This window comes from Balaenoptera musculus, chromosome 11 (assembly GCF_009873245.2).
Source record: "Balaenoptera musculus isolate JJ_BM4_2016_0621 chromosome 11, mBalMus1.pri.v3, whole genome shotgun sequence".
In the NCBI taxonomy this organism is placed as follows: Eukaryota; Metazoa; Chordata; class Mammalia; order Artiodactyla; family Balaenopteridae; genus Balaenoptera; species Balaenoptera musculus.
This window is the reverse complement of record NC_045795.1, coordinates 51,657,881-51,681,628: the sequence shown is the minus strand read 5'-3', so window position 1 is coordinate 51,681,628 and position 23,748 is coordinate 51,657,881. Positions and strand designations below refer to the sequence as shown.

The following is a 23,748-nucleotide window of genomic DNA, read 5'->3' as shown; positions in this document are numbered from 1 at the left end:
CCAGCTCTTAGCCAAGCACTGGGTATTATTATTGATACATCTGGTGTACCAGCCACCTTGGATTACTTGGAGAACTTGGGAGTTTTAAAGATGAAATTATCAGGACTCAGCACTGTACCCTACCAGAGAGAGTCAGAGATACTTGTTCAGTTTTCTACCTGATTAAAAAATCAAATGTTAACCTGGTCTTGGTTCTAGATTTGAGTCTTATTGTGTGCTTATTCAACACTGAACTCCTACCATACGCTGGAGCTAAGGATACAATGTTAAGAAAAGAGGCAAAGGTTAGTCTGGAAAGGAGATCAGATAAAGAACAATGTCTTCCATAGAGTCCAGCCTGACGTTGCTCTGATAGGAAACAGGGGACTCTGGGAACAGATGGGAGTGGTACCACTGTGCCCAGAGCACAGGTAAGACTTTCTGGAAGAAGGATGTCTGAACTGAAGGATGAGTAGGAATTTAAATGGGAGAAGACTGAGGCAGAGGAGAACAGCACATGTGAAGGCTTGGAGCCGAAAGAAACCTAGCTCTTGGTTCCTTTGAGAACTGAAAGTTCAGTCACTTAGAGGATAGAGCAAGAGGGTAGAGACAGATGAGGCAGACAGGTGGACGGGGGACCAGGTAATGGAGAGTTCTCTTGTAGGGGTTTGGATTTTATTTTGAAGGCAGAGGGGGAATATTGAAGCATTTAGGCGGATAAGTGATGTGGTCATATTTGTCTTATAGACGATCACTCTGGTTGCATTTGAAGGGGTGAGGGGGGGAGGAAGTTAAGGATGACTTGCAGATTTCTGACTTGGGTCGCTGGGTGGGTGGGTGTGTTTTGAGGCAAGAAGTTGCCTTTCTTGGCAAAAGCAAAAATATCTGTTGCTTTTCTGGTTTTCCTCTTTTCTAGACCATGAAATCAGATACCATGCCTGTGTTACATTCATGCCCAGCTGTATTCAAGATTGGTTGTAGTTTTCTGTAAATGACCTGCCAGCATAAGAGATGTGATTAAATTTGTAAAAGATTGGCACTTTGGAGGAATTAAAATTTTTCCATTCTTAGGTCACTTCTCAATGCAAGACAGAATTGGGTACAGCTTAGCCCTCATAATATCACTGTCACTCTCCATGGGTTTTTTTCTCTTAATTTTTAAAAACCAAAGTAATACATACACATAGTTTTAAACTGCGTATTGTACTAAATACTACTAAATGGAAAGTGACAATCTGCCTCCCAAGATTCCACTCCCTGGAAATAACCACTTTCAACTACTTTTGGTCTTTCATCTGATATTTACTTCCATATTTCTAAATAATGTTCTTATGCTACTATTTCTTTTTAAAGTAAAGTTTTGGGGTAAGTAATATGTTCATGTGGTCCTAAAATAAGACGTGTAAAAAGAAATACAGTAAAGAGTCTCTCTCCTTCTTCTGTTTCCCGTTAGTCTACTTCCCACCCAATCCACTTTCCTCAGGTCACCACTGTTAGTTTTCTGTATGTACCTATATACAAGAAAATAACATTATATATTTACTTTTCTTTTTTTCACACAAAAGGTGGCATAGTACCCCTCATCAATCAGGGTGAAGTAGAATGTGTTGCAGTAACAAACCATCCAGACACCTTAGCGGATTCTTTCTCATTCATGCTCTGTGTCCTCCCTTGGTGGTTTCACGTTTTCCTCACACAAGGTTGCAAACCAGCTGAATCTCTGCCATCTGGAGTGTCATGCTTGTGATGGCAAGAGGCAGGGAATATAACAAATTGTTCTTAGGCCCCTAAACGCTTCCTCCCAGAGGTGACACGTGTCACTCCTGCTCCCATTCATTGAGCAAACCATGTCATGTGGACCTGACTGTTTAAAGGGGGCAGGGAAGTGCAAACGTATCATGTGCCCGGGACTCAGAGAGCTGGATGTGCTGGTGGACCACATTGATGGTCACCTCATAGACGCACCGCTCTGCACCTTAATTTTTTTCAGCTAAGAACATATTTAATCATGCCCTATTTGCTCTATTTGAGCAAATAGAGCATCTTTATTTATTTATTTTTTTAAAAGGAGATGGACATTTGCATTTTCCCCAATGTTTCCTTTACAAAAAAGGCTGCAGTGAATATTCAGATGTTATTTTGCACACACGTGAATATATGTCTAGGATCAATTCCCATAAGCGGCATTGCTGGTTCAGAGAGTACACACATTTGTAATTTTGATAGGTATGGTCAAATTGCTCTCCACAGAGAATAGGCCAGTTTACATTCTTCCCAGAGCCTTGCCAAGGGAGGGAGTGTATTACCAAACTTGTGGGATTTCACCAGTTTGATGGGTGAAAATATTCTCACTTTATTTTTACACCACATTTCTCTTATTATGAATAAAGTTTTCTGCTACTTCTTGATTTGTGTAATTCAGATGTCCTGTAATAGTATGGGAGTTACTTCATTAACACTGGCGCCCACCCCACCTCCACCACTCCACATGCACCTATTTCCTCCCCAACATCCTCTCTGCTCTGTAATTGCATCACCGTTTGGGGTCAATTCAGTAATTAGTTTGCCTTTGTATGACATGTAAACATATTTAGCTATAGCACTGAGAAGTGTATTATAATAAGATTTCCTCTCGTGTATTCTTTCTCCCCCTTGGACTTAATAATTGCCTTGGTTTTTTGCTCACATTTTTTTTTTCTACCAATCCTTAAAGTTTTATCATTTGCTCCATTGGATCAAGTATATTCCTATCAGTAGTTTTCCCCAAATGATCAAATGTATTGACTATTTTATTGATCCTATCTTTACCTGGCGATTTCCTTCCCACTGTCTTCTGTCTCTTACGCCATCCTGACCTATTTGCTCTCTTAGCCTGCTTCTTGGATCCCATGTCCTTCTTCTTCTTGGATTACTCCTTAGTTAAGTAGAGCATATCAATTACGAATTTCTTAAAAATTCTGTTTCTAGGTCTTTAATGGCTTTGTTCTGACCTCACCTTGATATTGGACTAGTATGACATCGTTGGGTAAAGATCATTTTCTCTCAAATTATGGAGACGTTATTCATTGGCCACTAGTATCCAGTGATGTGTGAAATAATACAGTTCAGTTCTATTTGTCCTCCAGGATCCATTCTTCCTTTTTCCTTTAGTAAGAAAATGCCTGACTTCTAGCTTCGCTGGAGATCACATTTCCTAGCCTTCCTTGCAGTGCTCTCTGGACAGGTGACTTAAGCTCTGGCCAGTAGACTGAGTTGAAATCCTGCTTTCCACTTCCAGATTGTAATCTGGAAGGAATCAGCGTCCAAAGTCCTTTCACTTTTCCTTCTTCCCCGAGGAGGGATGCAGACATGATGGGGGTACCTAGGTTCACCCCCTAAACTCAGAACTAGAAGCTGGACTGTGAAGATTCCTGAGCTGCCCTTCCAGCCCTGGGCTCTACCTCTGAGCTATGGCTGGAGCTGGGAATAAATTTCCATTTTGATTACACTGCTCCATTTTCTGTATCTCTGTGTTAAAGCCACTTAGATTATTCCCTGCTACACTGTTCCTTTCTATATGACCTGGGTTTCTTTCTCTCAAACTTTTAGGATCCTCTTTTTAACCCTAGTGTCCTGAAATTTCATGATTATGGCCCTGTCACGGGTCTTTCTAAATTCAGTGATGCACTTTCCGTCGGAATTATTATGTTTTTCAATTCTTGTCTCATTTTTTGAGGAATTAGATCCTGTTTTCTCTGTAGTTTCTGTCTGCAACTTTCATCATTTAGCATTTGTGTCCTTCACTGAAGTCCTGCCCCTACCCTCACTTTCTGGATTTTATCTTTCAGCTCTTTTGGTGCTTCTATTTTTTTTTTTTTTTAAAGGCTGTGTTGGTGGTTTCAGTTTCCAAGAGTTCTTTCTGATTATTCTTTTTTATCTCTTTGAACATATTAAGTATAGATTTTTTCCCCTTCGTTTTCTTTTGTGTTTGCATTATCCTGTGTGTGCTATCTGTCATGGCAGGGGCTTTTCCACACGTTTGGTGTTGTGAGCTGTTCATAGTTAAGCGTGAGGCACCTCTAGGTGGCTTGGGCGGGCTTGTCAACAGAGGGGCGGTTGGGTGGGTGGCAGCAGGGCTTTTATGTAAGGCACTCCCAAATGTCATTATCCTGATGACTTTTCTTCAGAGCAGGTTAATTTCTCAAGAGGAGAGTTCTGTAGTTTCCTGACAGGGTGGAGGGCACATGCCTCATCCTTAAAGTTGAGGGGGAGAGAAATCACACGTACAGTCCAAACTCGCTTTCACATATAAAGGTATGAATGATTCACTTTAGCGAGCCAAGGATCATAACATATGCATACTATAGCATGTTTGTTTGTTCATTTAACAAATATTTATAATGACTCTCTCAGTGTGTGTGTGTGTGTGTGTGTGTGTGTGTATAATGCTGGTAAGGCAAAACTGAGAAAAACCCCATCTCTGCTTTGGTTTGTAGCAGATGTGATCACAATGTATGGTCAGATAAGGACTGCCGTGATGGGGGTGGCGATGCCAGGCAGGGGATTCACCTGTATTTTGCAGGGAAAGGGGGAGAGTGGGTGGGGGAGGGACTCTACTCCTTTCTGCCCATTTACAGATATGAGTTTCCCTTCCTGCTTGTCCCCTCTCCTGCACCCCCCCCAAAAATAAACCCAGGTCTACCAATTATATATTGATAAATCAATACGTGTTGGTAAAACCTTTGACATGCCAATACTCCTGAGAAAATGAAAGCCTATCTGTCATTCATACCTTGGTATTAATTACGTTAACCAGATAATCACTTAAGCTTAACTAAACTATGGGATGTTAAATGTAAGAAAGGAAGATCACTAACTGCCAGTCTAAGAGAAAGCTGAATGTATTTGCTTGCCTGGAAAGGGAGAGCTATGCCATTCAGTCTGAGTTTCAGAGTGTTACCCAAAAACTGGGTTTGCCTCTTGGTGGATGTCGAGCCAAAAGACACAACCAAGCCAGAGATCGAGAGAAGGAAGGATTTACTACTTGCAGCAAATAAGGAGAACACTGGGGATCTTTCCCAAAGCAGTGTCTCCCCGGACTGCGAAATTGGGGAAGTTCTAAGCTAAGGGAACATGCATACTCATGAAGAGGCTTGAGCTGAGTGAGGAGTCAGCATAGAATCAGGGCAAAGGTCGACAGAGTCCAAGCTTCAGCTGATTGAAGCCACAGTGGTCAGGAAAAGTCAACATCATCTTCCCTTAGGTTCCAGTTGATATGGTTGTTGAGCCCCCCCTGAGGCGGGTAGGGTTAAATTCTGTAAAATAGCTCAAGAAAGTGCTTCACGCTGATCTTTACCATGAAACAGAACTGGGAGTTTACAACTGGTTTATTATCTTTGCTGTTGTTGCTTTTCTTTCTTGGTAACAATAGTTTGTCCTTTTGTTCCCTTCAGATCATTACTACTGAGACCCATTCAAGGGCAAGCATTGGCCAGGCTTAGATCATAAAATGGCTTCGGCCAAAAATGGCTTCTCCAATGTCAAGAAAGACATGCCTGGTTCTCTTTCTCGGGGGACCCTTTACCTTATCTGCTTACAAGAGCAGACATTGGAAGGGCTAGATACAGAGCAAGAAGGGAGCAAGTAGAAACAAGGTAGCCTTCTGAGCTCTGGTCTCTGCATGGTACACAGGGAGGACTGTAAACTCTCCTTTGTAAACAGTCACTTTCCTTCCAAGTGTCACATCAGTGATTCTGAGAAACTTAGATTCAGACAGATCCAGGAGGGGCCCAGGACAGGATTCAGTAGACAGGATTGTCTAAAGATAGTTGAAACTCAGCAAGACGTTCCTGTCGTTTTGTTTTTTAAAACAGGGACCGAGTGGTTCCATGACAGTGTGGATTGAGTTTACAGGAAGCTTGGAGGCCTTCCAGGTGGGACATTCCCGAGATAGCATTAAGGGGTCTGAAATAAAGGAGGAAGCCTCTGACAGTGTCAGGGGGATGTAGAGAGCGTTAAGTGTGTCTGTTTGGAAGAGGAACTTAATAGACTTTGCTGCTTTACCCAGGGTCTTAGGGATACCTCTCTCCCCTATGTCTGCAGCCATTCCTGGTGGTCTTGGCTCCTCTCCATGCAGTAATGAGGAAGTTGGAAAGTTGATCACATTTAGCTGAATCAAAAGGAACCCCACCCAGGCCTTTGGGACAGGCTATCCATTTAGAAACCGTCTTGGGACTTACCCGGTGGCGGTGGCCCAGTGGTTAAGAATCCGCCCACCAGTGCAGGGGACATGTGTTCGATCCCTGGTCCGGGAAGATCCCACATGCTGCAGAGCAACTAAGCCCGTGCACCACAACTACTGAGCCCATGTGCCACAACTACTGAAGCCCATGCACCTAGAGCCTGTGCTCCGCAACAAGGGAAGCCACCACAAAGAGAAGCATGTACACCGTGACGAAGAGTAGCCCCTGCTCTCTGCAACGAGAGAAAGCCTGCGCGCAGTAACGAAGACCCGACACAGCCAATAAATAAATAAATAAAATTAATTTTTTTTTAAATTAAAAAAAAAAGAAAGAAACTGTCTTGCACAGTCTTTGGTCTCTTTTTGTTGCCCTTCTCTGACTTGAGTCTTTGTTCTTGGTTTTTCCTTTTTGCTGTCTTTTCTCCCTACTTTCCCCCAGGTTTTAATTCCCCCATGCTCCCCAGGATCCACCTCTGTGGACATTTCCTGAGCTGTACCTTCCTCTATTCCCATAGGGTCCAGATCCTTCACCTCCATTGCGAGTTAAACTTCAGGAAATTGTGTAAAATATGGCACAGATCAGTGATGAATATCCTAATATAAAAGAGCTCTTATAACTTAGTAGAGAGAAAACTGAATATCCTAGCAGATAAATGAGCACAAGACATGAAAAGAGAATTTGTACAGCAGAAACACAAAGGACCAATAAACATGTAGAAACATTCAGGATCAGAGGTAATATTTAGATGATGGAAAGAACAGGTAACCTTTTAAAAATTTATATCTTCTAAATGTTCTATAATAGATGTGTATTACTTCTGTAACAAAAGAACAGCAATAAAATATGTTCAAACCATCTGGGATTCAAGTCCTGCTTGGTTCATCTTGGTTGAGGAGTTTGTAAAGGATGGAACAGGCTTTATGTATTCCCCATTCAAAAAAAAGATTTACTGGGAATTCCTTGACGGTCCAGTGGTTAGGACTCTACACCTTCACTGCCGAGGGCTCAGGTTCAGTCCCTGGTCGGGGAACGTAAGATCCCCGCAAGCCGCACGGCACGGCCAAAAAATAAAATAAAATTAAATTAAAATTAAAAAACATTTACCTTTGAAGACGGGTACCCAGACCTTAACACAGGGGAGAGAACAATTATCTTTTTTCTGGTTTCGTAAGATATAGAATCTCTATTCCCAAATGGGAATGGTAGGAATTCCTGAGCCAGCTTGAAAGAGGCGATAAGAGATTTCTGGGCAGGCCTCTGATGTTTTAGATCCTGCTTTGTGGGGCAGCTGCCTTCAGAGAGAGCTGATAAGGACTCAGTGCTGATGGTTTCCTTGTCAGCTGATTCCTGGAAGAGAAACCGGTCTTTGGGTGTATTTCCAGAGGCAGTACCGTGATTCTTGGGCGTCACGGAGAGAGCTGGACAGAGACAGAATGGACCTCACAGGAAGGGGGATCTTAGCACGAGGGTCTCAGAGCAGAGCCTCGATGACTGTTTGTAAGAGAACCTGCTAGACGGGCCCATCCTTGGTGGACCAGACACCTTAACGGCTGCTTTTGTACTGTTTACATTCTATGACTCTGTTTGTCCATGTAACTGCCCCTAATGGCACCAGCAGGACCAAACTAGAAGACAAAGCCGAGTTTATAGCTCGCCATACACTACCTGCACAAAGGCAGGGGAAGGCAAGGTGGAAAGGGCTTAGAATGGGGAGTTCGGTTTGTGACCTTGATCAGGACTGGATGAGGAGGCAACTATGCAGGATTGGGGAGGAATTTGAGGGATTCAAAGAATCTTAAGTTGCAAAGTATCTGTTGATGGTTTCCACTGAAGGGTGATGTATCTTTCAGGAAGTTCCTGTTCTGAACAATCTAGCCTTTTGTCTCGGTGTAATCTTCTGGAACAGTAGTCATGCTAACGAGGGCAGTGGAATTCTAAAGTTAAATCAACACAGCCTCTAAAGGGTGTGGGGGGCAGGTGGTCTCAGTCCTCAGGGCCCAAGCTGCGTGTGGGGGGAGATGGTTTGCGTTGTCATATTTAAAGTTGAATCTAAGAGAAGAGTCTCTTTTTTGTACATTTTTACTCACCTTGCTTTCCCAGGTCGACTGCTTTACTGGGAACAGGACACGTTAACTGCCGATCAGTTCACCTGCATTTAGATTTCTTATCCCAGGTGAGCCCTTGTACAAATCAGCCCCGTGCTGTGTCCCAAGCTCTTTACGTAATTCATTCAGTCAATGCTAGTAGTATTTACCATGAGGCAGGCTCTGTGTTTAGTTTAGTATTTCACATTCATCATTCATTTATTTATTCATTCAATAATTTTTCAATGAGCACCTATATAGTGTCAAGCAGAGTGCCAGGTGCCAAATACACAATTGTGACCAAGACACAGCTGCTGTTCTCAGGTGGTTTATCCTCTAGGAATCTCATCTTCAAAGCAGTCCCAAGGGATACTGTGTTAATGTCCTTTATGGAGGAGGGGACAGGGATGCAGAGTGCTCCCGTGATTTGCCCTGTCTTCCTGATTGCACATGGTGAGTTTGCAGGAATCCTGGTTAACCTGACTCTTAACGACCCTGCCCTTAACCTCGGGTGTTGGTCTGTTTACCCCTGGCCTGGTCACTCTGTGATGTTAAGGCCCAAAGATCCTGAGCTGTAGAGCTGAGACCCTGGACTTCTACTTGGCCGCCTTCCTGGTCTTCACGTGGCTCTAAACCCCTTGCTTCCTTGGCAGCCTCCAGCCCAATGCAGGATTAAATGGGGAACTAACTGGTCACTCTGGTGCTAAAAATAGTCAGCAGCCACCTCTTCCCCTGAGATACTTCAGATCAGTATCACTCCTCACTTCCTCCAGAGGGAATGCAATGCTCTGCTATTGTACCCTTGAAACATACCCAAGTTGATTTAGCAACCAAGAAATGGAGTTGAAACTAGAAATGGGGAATTCCCTGGCGGTCCAGAGGTTAGGCCTCCGTGTTTTCACTGCCCAGGGCCCAGGTTCGATCCCTGGTCGGGGAACTAAGATCCCAGCAGCCGCGTGGCACGGCCAAAAAAACAAAACAAAACAAGACAAAACCAAAAAACAAATACAATCAGATGTGGTGACTTTTCTGACAGGGCGTCTGGGGTTCTCAGGGACAGAGCAGGAGGAACTCCTCAGCGTTGGCCTCCACAATGGGCTCTGGAGGAGGTGCCTGAAGGATGCACAGGGAAGGTGAGATGCAGAGGGGAGAAGAGTGATGTGCGGGGCCTGGGGGACAGCCTAAGTGAGGCTCCTGTGAGGAACCAAGAAAGGTCTGTGTGTCTGATGGACAGAGAGGGGGCTGGAGAAGTTTCCGAGGAGAGGGAAGAGGCAGCAGGGTCAGATCAAGGAGGGCCGTGTACTCCATGCCAAAGAGTTTGGGCTTTGTTCCCAGGGCAGGGGAAACCAACGAAGTGTTCTTTAAGCTGGAGAGAAACATGGTCAAATTTGCCATCTTGAACATTAATTCTGGCTGCAACTGAAGAGAACGATTGGAGACAGAGTTGGGCTACCGTTACTCTGGGGGAATAGTGCCCTTGGCGAGGGCAGAAGTGGGAAGCACGGGGTAGATTTGGGATAAAGATAAATGGTAAAAACCAATATTATTTTTGGTAGCTGAGTGTCTGTGCAGGATAAGAAAGAGGGAGGAATTGAGAGTGATGGTGTCCAGCCTGGGTATCTGATGGATAGGGAGAGAGAAAGAGGATGAGCTTGTTGGAAGCACATTGAATTAACCTCCGTACACGTGGGAGGTGGGAGGCTTGAAGTGCAAACTATTGCGGAGGAGGCCAGACCTCGCCTGTAGGAGAATATAGCCAGCAGCTATTTAGTTAGTTAGTTAACTATTTTATTTGATTTTTTTAAATTGAGGTATAGTAATTGATTTATAATATATTAGTTTCAGGTGTACAATATAGTGAATTCACAATTTTTAAAGATTATACTCCATTTAAAGTAATTATAAAATATTGGCTCTATTCCCCGTGCTGTACAATACAAACTTGTAGCTGATTTATTGTATACGTAGTAGCTTGTACCTCCTAATCCATCCTAATCCCCTACCTCTATTTTGTCCCTCCCCCCTTCCCTCTCCTCACTGATAACTACCAGTTTGTTCTCTGTATCTGTGAGTCTGCTTCTGTTTTGTTATATTCACTAGTTTGTTGTATTTTTTAGATTCCACATATAAGTGATAACATAACACTATTTGTCCTTCTCTGACTTATTTCACTAAACAGAATGCCCTCCAGGTCCACCTGTGTTGTTGCAAATGGCAAAATTTCATTCATTTTTAAGGCTGAGTAATATTCTATTGTGCGTGTATACACACACACACACAAACACACACACACACTCAGGTTGCTTTCATATCTTGGCTATTGTAAATAATGCCACTATGAACATTGGGGTGCATGTGTCTTTCCAAATTAGTATTTTCATTTTCTTCAGATATATACCCAGGAATGGAATTGCTGGATCATATGGTAGTTCTATTTTTAGGTTTTAAAGGAACCTCCAAACTATTTTCCACCGTGGCTGCACTGATTTACATTAGTTAGTTAGTTAGTTAATTTTTATTTATTTATTTATTTTTTATAGCACTTTTTGTTTGTTTGTTTTTTATTTTATTTGTTTTGGCTGTGCCGAGCCTTAGTTGCGGCATGGGGGATCTCCGTTGTGGCATGCGGGATCTTTTAGCTGCAGCGTGTGGGATCTAGTTCCGTGACCAGGGATTGAACCCGGGCCTCCTGCATTGGGAGCGTGCAGTCTTACCCACTGGACCACCAGGGAAGTCCCTCAGGAGTGCCTTTCTTTCCTGTCTTCCTTTAATGTCTCTGAGCTGTCCTGATACAATTTTTTTTTTTTTTTTGCCACGCCATGCAGCTTGTGGGATCTTAGTTCCCTGACCAAGGATTGAACCTGGGCCCCCTGCAGTGGAAGCTCAAGTCCTAACCACTGGATCACCAAGGAAGTCCTGTCCTGATACATTTTTTAAAGGTGACAATCAGACTGTCTGCCTGAACAGGTATCATGCTACCTGAGGCCAAGAGTATAATATGATAATCAAATAGTCCAGCAAATTTGTTTGATGTATGCTTACTGATTCAGAACCAGTTAAAACATACAGAAGTAGTCAGGACTCAAAAAAGGCCATACTTTTCTATAGTTAAAACACATTTTTCGGGCTTCCCTGGTGGCACAGTGGTTGAGAATCTGCCTGCCAATGCAGGGGACACGGGTTCGAGCCCTGGTCTGGGAAGATCCCACATGCCGCGGAGCAACTAGGCCCGTGAGCCACAACTACTGAGCCTGCGCGTCTGGAGCCTGTGCTCCGCAACAAGAGAGGCCGCGATAGTGGGAGGCCCACGCACCGCGATGAAGAGTGGCCCCCGCTTGCCACAACTAGAGAAAGCCCTCGCACAGAAACGAAGACCCAACACAGCCAAAAATATAAATTAATTAATTAATTAATTAAAAAAAAAACAAAAAAACCCCACATTTTTCGTGTTTTTTTTCTTCTCAATTTGTTAGTTATCTATAATCATATTTATGTCAATGTTTTTGTCTGGATATCTCATCATGAAAATTTTCAAACATACAGAAAAGTTGAAAGAGTTTTACAGAGAATACCCATATACCCACGGATTAGATTCTATAACTGGCAACATTTTGTTAAAGCTGCTTTAGCACATACATATCCAGTTAGCCACCATCAATTTATCTGATTTGTTTTGTTTTGTGTGTTTTTGGCTGCACCACATGGCTTGTGGGATCTTAGTTCCCTGACCAGGGATTGAACCCAGGCCCACGGCAGTGGAAGCTCAGAGTCCTAACCACTGGACCGCCAGGGAAGTCCGTATCTGATTTTTAAAATAAATTTATTTATTTATTTATTTATTTATTTACTTATGTCTGCGTTGGGTCTTTGTTGCTGCGTGCATGCTTTCTCTAATTGCGACGAGGGGGGCGCTACTCTTCGTTGCGGTGCGTGGGCTTCTTATTGCGCTGGCTTCTCTTGTTGCAGAGCACGGGCTCTAGGCATGCAGGCTTCAGTAGTTGTGGCACACGGGCTCAGCAGTTGTGGCTTGCGGGCTCTAGAGCGCAGGCTCAATAGTTGTGGCACACGGGCTTAGTTGCTCCACGGCATGTGGGATCTTCCTGGACCAGGGCTCGAACCCGTGTCCCCGCATTCACAGGCGGATTCTTAACCACTGTGCCACCAGGGAAGTCCCCCCCACCTGATTTTTAATGCATTTCAAAGTTGCAGACATTGGGACAATCCCATGCATATCATTAATTAGAGTTCAAGGTTTGGTTACAGATTTTTTTTTTTTTTTTTTTAATTTTTATTTATTTATTTATTTATTTATGGCTGTGTTGGGTCTTCATTTCTGTGCGAGGGCTTTCTCTAGTTGTGGCAAGCGGGGTCCACTCTTCATCGCGGTGCGCGGGCCCCTCACTGTCGCGGCCTCTCTTGTTGCGGAGCACAGGCTCCAGACGCGCAGGCTCAGTAATTGTGGCTCACGGGCCCAGCCGCTCTGCGGCATGTGGGATCTTCCCAGACCAGGGCTCGAACCCGCGTCCCCTGCATTGGCAGGCAGACTCTCAACCACTGCGCCACCAGGGAAGCCCCAGATTTTTTTTTGAGGTAAAATTTATATGCAGTGAAATGTACAGATCTTGAGAATGCTATTAGATAATTTTTGAATGTCAATGGTTTCCTGATAACGCCATGAATTATTAATCCTTTGAATGATTCCTATCACCATACCCACACAAGTCCATGTAATAAAAGATCAAGGTCATTCTCACCTCAGACTGGTTTCTTTGCATCGGTTACTTTCCTCAGGCTCCAGAGCTAAGTACATGTGTCTCAGCTGGTCCTCTCCTGGGCTGGTGCCCCGCCCTGAGGCTCCACGTTTCCCTTTCACCCCCATGGGGGCCGACAGGTGGTAGACAGTGTGGAGCAGATATTACCAATCCCAGGGCAATGGCTGGATCAGTTGGCAGTGGGATGTGGGGTTGGGGCATGGAGGAAAGAGCCAGGCTACTATGATGGTGTGCAGGAGAGAAGGTAGGTGTGAGAATGGGTTCTGGATCTTTGAAGCCTTGGATGCTGGGAGTGGAGAGATGGGAGGGGGATAGCTATCAGGATTGGGAAGAAGGAAAAGGAAAGGAAAATCTAATAGATGTCGCCCAGCGCAGTGGTCAGAGGAGCAGGTGTGGGGTCAGACTGCCTACGTTCATGCCCCTGCGCCTCCATATATTAGCTGTACATTTGTTTTCACTGAACTCTCTGTGTTCCACAACTCTCAATTTCCACATCTGTAAAACGGGGATAATAGGAGTACCCACCATTCGATTCTTATCAGGCACACGTGAAATCATGTAGATGAGAGTGAAGATGCTGTTTCCTGGTTGGTGAGGGACAAATGTTGGCTGAACAGGTTGGAGGAGTGGTTGTCTGGTTTAGCTTTGGGGCCAGTCTTAGACATTTACAGTTTAGAACAAGGAAGGCCTCCTGCCTCTCTTCCTCATTCCCGCATCCTCATCACTCTGCCATCTGCCTGCCGTGGAAGCAGCATTAGTGTCACAGGAAATAGAGCTGCTCATTTTGCAGAAAGTCTTAGTTGCACATGCCCAGAAGAGTTACTATATTAAGTGGGTTTCATTTAAAGTGAAGATCTCTGATCTTTTGTTTTGTTTTTTGTTTTTGATAGGGAAAGGTAGAGAGAACTAGGAGTCTAAAGAAGATGGAAGAACTAAAGCCACCAGGAGTGGGGGATAAGCAAAGGGGAGAGATGGGTACATCCAAACTGATTCTGTGGAGTGTCAGTTATTTTCATTTTTAATTTTTAAAATAAACTTATTTAATTAATTTATTTATTTATGGCTGCGTTGGGTCTTCGCCGCTGCGCGCGGGCTCCCTCCAGCTGTGGCGAGCGGGGGCCGCCCTTCATTATGGCGCGCAGGCTTATCATTGCGGTGGCCTCTCTCGTCGCGGAGCACGGGCCCCAGGCGCGCGTGCTCAGTAGTTGTGGCTCGCGGGCTCCAGAGCACAGGCTCAGTAGTTGTGGCACACGGACTTAGTTACTCCGCGGCATGCGGGACCCTCCCAGACCAGGGCTCGAACCCGTGTCCCCTGCATTGGCAGGCGGATTCTTAACCACTGCGCCGCCAGGGAAGCCCTATTTATTTATTTATTTATTTATTTATTTTTTAATTGGAGTGTAATTGCTTTACAATGTTGTGTTAGTTTCTGCAGTACAGTGAAATGAATCAGCTATATCTCCTCCCTCCTGGATCTCCTTCCCTACCCACATCCCACCCATCTAGGTCATCACAGAGCACCGAGCTGAGCTCCCTGTGCTATACAGCAGGTTCCCACTAGCTATCTATTTTACACTTGGTAGTGTATTTATGTCAATCCTAATCTCCCAATTCATCCCACCCTCCCCTTCCCCCTCTGTGTCCACACGTCTCTGCATCTGCATTTTTATTCCTGCCCAGCAAATATGTTCATCTGTACCATTTTTCTAGATTCTACATATATGCGTTAATATATGATATTTATTTTTCTCTTTCTGACTTACTTCACTGTGTACAATAGACTCTATCTAGGTCCATCCACATCTCTACAAATGACCCAATTTCATTTCTTTTTATGGCTGAGTAATAATTCCATTATATATATGTACCACATTTTCTTTATCCATTCATCTGTCGATGGATATTTAAAGCAAGCAGTGTTTTCATATATGGAGGACCCCATTTTTGCAATGCAAAAATGTTCTGTACTGTAACTAAGAAATAAGAAGCTATAGGAAAATGGGTTCAGGACAAACAGTAGAGCTAAGATTCTGGATTTTTTTTTTTTTTTAAACCTTGAATAATCACATTTATTCTTTCTGCGATTTTGTTTCGTGCTGCTGAGTCAGCCCTGTGGCGGAGGGAGAGAGGAGAACGCCGAGCCAACCCCGCTTTCCCCCAGTTCCTCTTCGAGGAAGATCACGCGGGAAATCTGAGAGGCTGACAGAATTTTCAAGCTGTAGGGCCAGTACCGCCTCTAAAAGTGCTTGTCAACTCTGGCTGCAGGCTGAACGCTGTCAGTTGGGAACATCACCGCCCCTCCTTCCCCAACCAGGTAGAAAGCCAAGCTTGCAGCCGTTCCCTTGTTGACCTTGTCTCCATTTCCCGATGACTCTGCTGTGTACACAGAGGTTCACCTTCTGCACCCTCGTTCTGGCTCTTTCACAACCGTCTCTGCCGGCTCTTTGCAGATTGATCTGTTAGCATTAACTCAATTATCAGTTTACTCTTATCATAATCACCATAACAGCTCCTACTAAAATTTACTTTTACGATAGTCATTAATGGAATCTGGCTCCTAAGTGACTCACAAGCATTTTCCTGCCTCTGGGAGAAGCCCAACCGAGCCTTCATGCAGAGGGAGTGGGAATGTTCTCTGGCAGGAACCACACTCCTAAGTGCCTTTAGGAAACTGCTCAGGGCTCCACCCGGACTTTCTCTCTCACCCAAGCTCCTGGCACCAGCCCTGTGTCATCTCAAAAGGCAAGGCATGCAACAACAACGAAAAATGCAGGTTAAGGGAAATTAAATACTGTAATTTATCTCACACTGTAAATTAATTTTAAAGGGAAGACACAATTAGGTTACTTTGGAGCCTTTCAAAGCAGGCTGTTCATTCAGAGGTAAGCCTAGTTTGCCCTCCAAAATCAGGTTCCCGTTCCTGCAAATTTCCAGGAGAGGCTGCATTGAATTGTTATTTCGAGCAAGATTCTTTTTTATTGGCCGCACCGTGCCGTTTGTGGGATCTTAGTTCCCCGACCAGGGATTAAACCCGGGCCCCAGCAGTGAAAGCGCTGAGTCCTAACTACTGGACCGCCAGGAAATTCCCTATATAAGATTCTTTCAACAAATGATCTGTGAGATCCTACAACGTGCAGGGCTCTCCACTAAGTGCGGCAGCTCAGGGAAGGAAGGGGCGGCTGTGTGCCACTAAGCATCCCAGCAGGCTGACCACAGGATCAATTCTGACCCTGGAACTGGTGGCGCACGGAGTGGGGGGTGGGTTGCTTTTGTTGCCTTTTTAAGGAAGAATAGGACTTTGACCCCTCAAAATGGAGAAAAATGGTATGTTCTAGTTCCTACTACTGCATAATAAGCTGCCCTAAAACTTAGTAGCCAAAAAGAATCATTTTATTATGCTCACAGACCCTCTGCGTCAGCAATTCAACAAGAGTACAATGGAGACATGGTATCCAGGTTCCCCAACTAGAAAGACTTCAAGGCTGCAGGTGACCCCACAGCTGGGGGCTGGAATTATCTGGAAGCATCTTCACTCACATGGGTGGCAGTTGATACTGCCTACTGGATGTGACCTCAGATGGGGTTGTCAGCAGGATACCTGACAGGGGCCTCTCTGTATGGCAGGGTCTTCCTCACGACATGGTGGCCAGCCTCAGGATGGTCAGGTTTCCAACTTGGTGGCCCAGGGCTCCAAAAACGAGTGTTTCCAGAGAACCAGGCAGAAGCTGCATGGAGTTTTCTGACCTAGCTTTGGAAGTCACAGCGTGTCACTTCCACCACATCCTATGGGTTACAAAAGAGGCACCAAGGTGAGCTAGCTCAGTTTCAATAGGAAAGGACAGAGACCCTCACCTGTTAATGGAAGGCATATGGCCGTTTAAACACTTGTCACAGGTGTGCTGAGAAAGCACAAGAGCATGTAGTGTGCTTCCAGCTGCCAGGTGGTCTGTGCTGCTGGAATTTCCCGTGCAGAGTAGAAAATGGGGCTGCGAATGCGGACCAGAGCCCCGGTTTGAAAACTCTTTCCTGCCTTTGTGGCAGGCGCCATATCTGAAGCCACACATCACAGAAGAAATAGAACTTTGTTTTTCTATGAGTCAATCTGCTTTTTCTTTTGAGAAATTCCATCAGGGCGTGGAGACTTAATCTCAATTCTGGCAGTTCTCTGCCACTCTGGGTCACTCACCTAGAGCGAGCTCAGTCCCCCCTCCTCCCTTCTCCGGGCTATGCAGTGGGGAGGGAGCAAGGTCAGGGCTAACTTCCATCCCAGCTGGCATCGGCCCAGATGTGCCTGTACCTGATTTGTCCTGGGATGTGATTCCAGCAGGGTGTGCCACGTTGTCCCTTACTGCTGGGCTTCTTGAGCTTGGCTCTAGTTCACCTAAAACTGCCTCCTTCACAGGGCATGTGGGGCAGGGGTGGATTTTGGCTCCTCTCCTGCATCTCCCTGGGGCTGCAGGGAGCTCTGGGAGGTGCTTTGGGATCTTCTCTGTCTACCTACTGCGTTTCACTCCTGTGCCAGGCCAGCTGCAGAGACAGCTCAAGACCTCAGAGGTAACAGTCAGGCTCCTTCCCCTCTAGAACCTCCAAATCTATCTGGCAGCTCTCCCTCACTCCCTTTGCCCTCAAAAACCAGGTTCCCTCCCCTGCAAGTTTCAAGTAGAGGCTGCATTGAATTGCTATTTCAAATAAAGTTGAGAGATACCATTCTTTCAGCAAATAATTTTAACCAGTCTCTCTTACCTTTTTTCCACCCCAAGCAAGGATTCCTTAAGATCTAACCCAACAGTAAACCCCTGGGACTCGGAATGTGAATTTGACCACATTCTTCCAAAACCTTTTGTATGTATGCCCAGAGGACCTCTCTTTTCCAAACTCAAAGGTAAAGATTGGACTCGGGTCCTGAGTCATCCCTTCCCTGAGGCAGTGCAGAGGAAAAGATAGCTCCTCAGCGTGGAGAAGGTCCAAGGGGTAAGAGTGAAGAGGGAGAGCAGTGATCACCTCGGATACTGAAAACATTCCCATTACAAGCCTGGTGAGGCAGGCACAGAGGTGCACCGCTCACATCCCCTTTCAAGGAAGGGCTGGTTGCCCAGCTCTGAGAAGTGTGCTTGTCTGGCAGCTTCCAGCTTCTAGCTTCTTCAGAATCTGCCTCAGCTTTTTTTTTCCCCCCAATTGTGGTAAAATAAACATAATGTAAAATTTACCATCAGTGGTATTTAGTACATTCACAATACTGTGCAGCCATCACCTCTATCTAGGTCCAGAACATTTCATCGCCCCAAAAGGAAACCCCAAATGCATTAAGCAGTCAGTTCCCTTTTGCTCCCTCCCCCACCCCAGCTCCTGGCAACTTTCCATCTACTTTCCATCTCTGTGGATTTGCCTACTCTGGATATTTCAGATACATGGAAGATACGGCCTTTTGTATCTGGTTTCTTTCGCTTAGCATATATACAAGGTTCCTCTATTGACCATTGTGATTAGTGCTGCTGTGAACATTTGTGTGTAAGTTTTTGTTTGAACACCTGTTTTCAATTCTTTTGGGTATATTAACTTCGGAATGGAATTTCGGGGTCATATGGTAATTTTATGTTTAACTTACTGAGGAACCACCAAACTGTCTTCCACAGTGGCTACACCCTTTGACATTTCCACCAGCAATGTATAAGGTTTCCAATTTTTCCGCATCCTCACCAGCACTTATTATCTGTCGTTTTGATCATAGCCATCCTAGAGGGTGGACAGTGGTATCTCACTGTGGTTTTGATTTGCATTTCCCTAATGATTAATGATGTTGACCTAAAAAAATGCACAACGTGAGAGTTCTGAGTTAAGTTTTATTTGGGGCAAAATGACGACTGCAGCCCGGGAGACAGCGTTTCGGATAAGAAAATGCTCCGAGGAGGCGAGGGGAGGGGCCAGGATATATAGGAGTTTTGCAACAAAGGGCAGGTAGTCAGGAACCTCAAAAGATTGTTAATTAAAGAAAACCAGATATCTCAAGTTAAGGAATTTAGCGCTTTTCTATGTATGGAAAGATGCAAGAGGCTGGGCTTGCTGAAATCATTCCTCTGTTATGCACCTCAGCTCTCTGGGGCCAGCATCCTGTATTTTCACCTCCTGAGTTTCCTCAGGGCTCACCGCAGGGACTGGCTGCAGTCTGATGGCCGCTAGATGGCAGGTATTCTTTTCAGACCTGAGTTTCCTTCCAGCTCACCGGCTCACATTGGAGGGCTGCAAACATTGATGACTGTGACATCCTTTGTTTATTGATATGGCAGGAAATATTCCACGTATAAATATTCCATTTATCAATGATGTTGAACACCTTTTCATTTGTTCCTTAGCCATTCGTATATCTTTGGAAAAATGTCTTTTCAAATTCTTTGCCCATTTTTTTTTTTTAAGTTTTTTTTTGGTGGGGGGTGGGTGGGTAGGCACCCCCCTCCCCCTCCCCCTCCCCCCCGACCCCCAGCGCCTTGAAGCTTACGGGATCTTAGTTCCCTGACCAGGATTTGAATCTGGGCCACAGCAATGAAAGCACTGAGTCCTAACCACAAAACCACCAGGGAATTCCCCTCTTGCCCATTTTAAAATTGCGTTGTCTTTTTCTTGTTGAATTGGAAGGGTTCTTTACATATTCTGGATACCTGCATCAGCTTTTAAGTTGAGATTCTCTCTCCTGGGGCATCCCCTGGCCAATGACCAGGTAAGACAGCGGTAGGAGGTCTTGGCCAATTCCATCCTACAGAGGATGTCTCTACAGGGAGAAATGTTGCCAGGTCTGCCTCGCAGTCAGTCTGAGATCTCGCCCTGCCCAATCCTGCTTCTCGTGCATGCCCCGCTCCATCCTAGCAACTGCTTCCCCAAGTACGCAACCTGCAACAACCAGATGACAGCGGGTTTATCCATTCTTCTTGTTTGACTGAATGTAGTCACAGCCAGGTGACCACATCAAGATGGGCTGGGGGTGGGGGAGGGTGTGTTCCGTCCACTCGACTGTTTTAATTTGGGGCCTATAGTGTTGTCCAAACACATGCACACAACACACACACACACACACACACACACACACACACACACACGAGAAAAAATACATAATACTAATATAAGAACATTTTGAATTGTAAACTTTAAATATTTTCAAATATACTTTTTTGTTATTTCTGTATTTTATTTATTATTACTTTTTTTTTTATTACTGTGTTTTTTTTTGGCTGCACTGCATGGCTTCTGGAATCTTAGTTCCCCAACCAGGGATTGAACCCAGGCCCTCGCAGTGAAAGCATCGAGTTCTAACCACTGGACCGCCAGGGAGTTCCTCTTTATTTTCTATTAAATTGAAGTATAGTTGGTTTACAATGTTGTGTTAGTTTCAGGTGTACAGCAAAGTGATTCAGTTATACATATATGTATATATATATATATATATCTTTTCTTTTTCAGATTCTTTTCCCTTATAGATTATTACAAAATATTGAGTATAGTTCCCTGTGCTATACACTAGGTCCTTGTTGGTTATTGTTTCTTCTTAAAGCAATCTGGGTAATTTGTATTTTCTAAAAGATCATCCATTTCACTTAAAGTTTCAAAATCATTACTTATAAACATGCACACGTATAATAGTATTTATAATCAAAATTGTGTTATTACAGGAAATTTGGAAAAGTAAGGAGAAAATAAAAACCACCTATAATCAATTTAAAGAGAGAATCACTCTTAACATTAAGGGGTATTTCTTCTGTTTTAAGTTTAAAAAAAAATCCTACATCTTTGTTTTTATACCTATGTTAAAAACAACACAACAGGCCCAAAATGGAGTTGCTTATGCTACACCCAATGATACCAAAGAGTCTTAACTTAATTACAGTTTCAGCCTCTCCCAGAAATGGAATCTCTCTCTCTCTTTTTTTTTTTTTTTTTTACTTTTTTGGCCGCACTGCGTGGCTTGTGTGATCTTAGTTCCCATTCAGGGATTGAACCCGGGCCCTGGCAGTGAGAGCTCAGAGTCCTAACTACTGGACCACCAGGGAATTCCAGGAGTCTTAAACTAGTCAGTCCGGAATCACCTGATCAACAGCATTAGGTCATCTGCTTGATAGACCCTGCTGTGCCCTAAGGGAAAGTGACTGCGATTACCAACCCACTTGTTTGCCTAGTATAGCTTCCTTATTCCTGCTCCCTTCTGGCTACAAAAGCCTTTCATTTCATTACTCAGTTGTAAAAAAGAATGAAATCTTGCCATTTGCAACAACATGGATAGACCTAGGGGGTATTATGCACAGTGAAATAAGTCAGACAGAGAAAGACAAATACTGTACGATTTCACTTATATGTGGAATCTAAAAATCAAAGCAAATGAACAAATATAACAAAACAGAAACAGACTGACTCATAGATACAGAGGACAAACTGGTGATTGACAAGGGAAGGGGTAGGAGATGAATGAAGTAGGTGAGGGAGATTGAGGTACAAGCTTCCAGTTGTAAAATAAGTCACAGGGATGTAATGTATAGAACTGGGAATATCATCAAAAATATTGTAATAACTTTGTATGGTGACAGATAGTTACTGGACTTATCTTGGTGATCATTTTGTAAGGTATAAAAATATCAACTCACTATGTTGTACATCTGAAACTAATATAATATTGTAAGTAAGTCAATTGTACTTCAATTTTTAAAAAAAGTCTTTTATCCTGTGTAGCTTCTCAGAGCTCCTTTCTCTCTGCTAGATGGATGCTGCCTGGTTTGAACCAATTTTTGCTCAAAATCAAAAATTTCAATAAGCTCCAGTTTGTCTTTTCACATCTCCTTTAGAATTTCTATGTTCTTTTCTTCTTTTTTTAAAATACATTTTTTCTGAAGTTTAGCTCTTTATTAATTCTTTAATAGCTCCTAAAATTTTTATATTAATCTTACTGTTTTCTAGATTGTTACTAATTTTTTATTTTGTCTTTGTAGTTTACTTGGAGTAGTCTTTAATCCATCTTAACTTCTAGATAAGGCTTTTTGTCAATTTATTTTATTCTTCTTGTCTAGGATATGGTTTTTGTATTTTTTTTTTGAACAACTTTATTGAGTTATAATTTAGCTACTGTGAAATTCATCCGTGGTTAAGTGTACAATTCAGTGATTTTTAGTAAATGCACTGAGTTGTGCACACATCACCACAATCCATTTTAGCACATTTCCATCATGCCATTTTATAACTCATGCCTGTTTGCAGTCAGCCCTCATTCCCACCTCCAGCCCCAGGCAACCACTGGTCTGCTTTCTTTATCTGTAGATTTGTTCTTTCTGGACCCTTCATGTAATGGAATCATATAGTATCCAGTTCTTTGTGCCTGGCTTCTTTCACTGACCATAATGTTTTTGAGGCCCACCCATGTATCAGTACTTCTGATTTTTTAGATCTGTCCACCTACTCCTTTCTGGTGATTTTCCCTCTAGATTCAGGCAGAAATCAGCACTTTGCCAAAATCTCAAGCGGACCCTTTTGCAAATCTCTGGAACTCTCAGTGCAACTCCCTTATCTCTGCTACGTTACTCCAGATCTTTTAGATATTTTATAAACAACTTTTTTGCTCTTATATAAAAACCCTTTCCCCCCCCCCCCCCGAAGTCCTCAGAATGATGCTCCCTTTCCCTTGAAAGCTGCAGAATCTCTTCTAGGATGTACAGATTCTCTCCTCTGTGAATGAGGAGATGGTCACCGGTCAGGTGACTGGACTGTTTTTACCCCCTTCATTGAGGGAGGTGTCAGATTTCTCCCTTCAGGCTGATGGAGAGCTGGACTGCACTGTTTTCCAAAACAATTTCTGGTGACCGTGAGGCTTTCTTCTTTTTTCTTGGCTGCATTGGGTCTTCGTTGCTGCGAGTGGGCTTTCTCTAGTTGTGGCGAGCGGGGGCTACTCTTCCTAGCGGTGCACGAGCTTCTCGTTGAGATGGCTTCTCTTGTTGCGGAGCACGGGCTCTAGGCGCGTGGGCTTCAGTAGTTGTGGCACACAGGCTCAGTAGTTGTGGCTCCTGGGCTCTAGAGCGCAGGCTTAGTAGTTGTGGCGCATGGGCTTAGTTGCTCCGTAGCATGTGGGGATCTTCCCGGACCAGGGATCGAACCCGTGTCCCCTGCATCGGCAGGTGGATTCTTAACCACTGCGCCACCAGGGAAGTCCCTGTGAGGCTTTTTTCTGCTCACATTCTAAGATTCTCCAACTGCAGAACCAGTCCAGGAAGCTGCCCAGTGGAGTGAGAGGGCCATCTGCCTCCTGCTTGCTGCCCAGCCCTCCTAGTGAGCCCAGAGGCACATTCTCTGTCAGATGAGGTGCATGGGGGGCCCTTTCTTCCAGCACTTATTGTTCTGGGACTGCTGCCTGAGAGGATGCTCACCTCCCAAGATGCAGCGGGCGCATCAGTAATGGTAGTTGTTGTAATTGAATGGCGAGGGTGCCAGACAGTGAGGCCCAACTTTGGTTTAGACCAGTTTATTTTTTTTAATTTTTATTTAAAAAAAATTTTATTGGAGTATAGTTGATTTACAATGTTCTGTTAGTTTCAGGTGTACAGCAAAGTGAATCCGTTATGCATATACATATATCCACTCTTTTTTAGATTCTTTCCCCATATAGGTCATTACAGAGTACTGGGTAGAGTTCTTTGTCCTATACAGTAGGTGGTTCATACCAGTTTA

General features: G+C 44.1%; 2 protein-coding genes across 2 annotated transcripts in view; one reads left to right on the top strand and one right to left on the bottom strand.

The window, feature by feature from the left end:
- GPD1L (glycerol-3-phosphate dehydrogenase 1 like) overlaps nucleotides 1–6,736 on the bottom strand; it is a 70,067-nt gene extending 63,331 nt beyond the window's left edge. The window contains exon 1 of the mRNA XM_036870163.1: nucleotides 6,697–6,736. Within this exon, the coding sequence (XP_036726058.1) occupies nucleotides 6,697–6,736 (40 nt within the window). The remainder of the gene's footprint in view (nucleotides 1–6,696) is intronic.
- Nucleotides 1–23,748, top strand: part of OSBPL10 (oxysterol binding protein like 10) — a 371,839-nt gene that overhangs the window by 7,792 nt on the left and 340,299 nt on the right. The window lies entirely within an intron of this gene.